The 1,801-nt window shown below is 40.7% G+C and overlaps 1 protein-coding gene across 1 annotated transcript in view; it reads right to left on the bottom strand.

Annotated features, from left to right (window-relative positions):
* Positions 1 to 1,801, bottom strand: part of kbtbd3 (kelch repeat and BTB (POZ) domain containing 3) — an 8,627-nt gene that overhangs the window by 5,458 nt on the left and 1,368 nt on the right. The window contains exons 3-5 of the mRNA XM_014014050.1: positions 1,541 to 1,706; positions 1,163 to 1,345; positions 700 to 873 (exon numbers count right to left, since the gene is read on the bottom strand). Of these exons, the coding sequence (XP_013869504.1) occupies positions 700 to 873; positions 1,163 to 1,345; positions 1,541 to 1,706 (523 nt within the window). The remainder of the gene's footprint in view (positions 1 to 699; positions 874 to 1,162; positions 1,346 to 1,540; positions 1,707 to 1,801) is intronic.

The raw sequence follows: 1,801 nt of genomic DNA, 5'->3' as shown, positions 1-1,801 counted from the left end.
TGGGAAGAAAAAGGCGCAGATACTATAAGATTTTTTTTCTTCTTTCTGCCGGCGTTCATTTTATTTGTGATTTGTATTTTTATTGTATATAAATTGTCTAAACATGTAAAGATTATTATTGTTTAAAAATATTAATTTTGGGAGGAAAAAGGCACAGATACTATAATATTTTTTTTCTTCTTTCTGCCGCTTTTCTTTTTATTTGTGATTTGTATTTTTATTGTATATAAATTGATATTATTTTTAAAGAAATGAATATAGTTAATAAAAAAATTCACAACACATCTTATTGGTGGCACGATGGCTCAGTGGTTAGCACTGATGCCTCACAGCAAGAAGGTCCTGGGTTCGATCCCTGGTTTGGACCTGGGGTATTTCTGTGTGGAGTTTGCATGTTCTCCTCGTGCTTGCATGGGTTTTCGGGTACTCCGGTTTCCCCCACCCCCAAAAACATGTACAATAGGTTGCCTTCAGGCCCAGGCTGCCCTTGAAAAAGACATCTCAATGGGCCTTGCCTGGTTAAATAATGGTAAATAAAAATGTTTATAGTACATTAAATATAATGTGGTGAGAACTTACAGGTACGTCACTTTTTCAGTATTTTGGAGGAGAAAATGGGTTGTTTTACCACTCCAGACCCACATTACTGTTTGTATTGTTTTCCCATTTTTCAGCCAGCATCTTGGAGTTGGTTTCTACCTTCAATGCAGCTGCAGGCAGGTGGTGCAGCCGGGTCAGAGACATCAGTCCCGGTAGCAGCTTCTGTCTTCCAGGCAGATCGTGGCGAATCCATCTAAGAAGTGACCATAAAACTGCCTCCTCACTGGGCACATTCAGAACATCTGACTTTAGGCAGGCCTCTAAAACATTTACCTGATAGGAGCACAGGGAAATGGAAAGTTTGAGTTAGTGAGACTGGGTAATTCCAAATGAAAGAGATCTTTTTTTAGAGCTCCAGAGGCAATTTATGAAGAAGGCAGCATGTATGCTGAAATGATTTACAGTATGTGTTTATACAATAGTTAAGCATTATAATCAACCATTTTGAATGGCTGTCATATAAAAATAAACCAAATGTTTGTAGACTGCAAAAAGTCTACTGATGCAACATGCAGTCAGGATGAGAGAGGCGACTAAAGGAAGTAAAAAGCCACCTGATCACCTGCATATCCAAGAACTCCTGAGTGCTGGAAAGGTCATAGAAGTTTTGAACCACAAACTCGTTGGCACTATGAAGGAGGGAAGCTGAGCCATACGCCTCTCCCAGCGACAGCAAGGAAAGACAGTTCGAGAGACGCATGCTTCCTACCAAGAAGTCACTGCATGCTCTGGACAGGACCGGAACCTGTGTGAGACAGAAAATGTGTTATTGCGAACTTTGTTAGTCTGCGCGTTTTAAAATGGTGGCAAGATGAAAATGCTGTGTTAWCATCTAATGCAAATAAGAATCCTGTATGTATTGCACATTTGTCATTAACTTGGCAAAATAAATTTGATGTGTTCAAGAAGAACAAAGGCCATGCGGTGGCTTTAACTCTACCTGCAGAAAAGAAGAAATCTGGAACAACATGTCCACATTCCCATCAGTGATGAGAGCCTCTCCAGAATAGGCAAAGTCCAGGAAAGAACTGACAGCCACTGGACTCTGATTACCCAGAGTTACTGAACCATCATCACGTTCTCGCATATCCACCTCGAACATTGCCCTGAACAGAGAAGTTAAACATGATGGATGGATGGATGGATGGATGGATGGATGGATGGATGGATGGATGGATGGATGGATGGATGGATGGATGGA

This window comes from Austrofundulus limnaeus, unplaced genomic scaffold, assembly GCF_001266775.1.
Source record: "Austrofundulus limnaeus strain Quisiro unplaced genomic scaffold, Austrofundulus_limnaeus-1.0 Scaffold109, whole genome shotgun sequence".
NCBI classification, from domain to species: Eukaryota; Metazoa; Chordata; class Actinopteri; order Cyprinodontiformes; family Rivulidae; genus Austrofundulus; species Austrofundulus limnaeus.
Note: the sequence above shows the minus strand (reverse complement) of the source record. Positions and strands in the feature narration are given on the sequence as shown.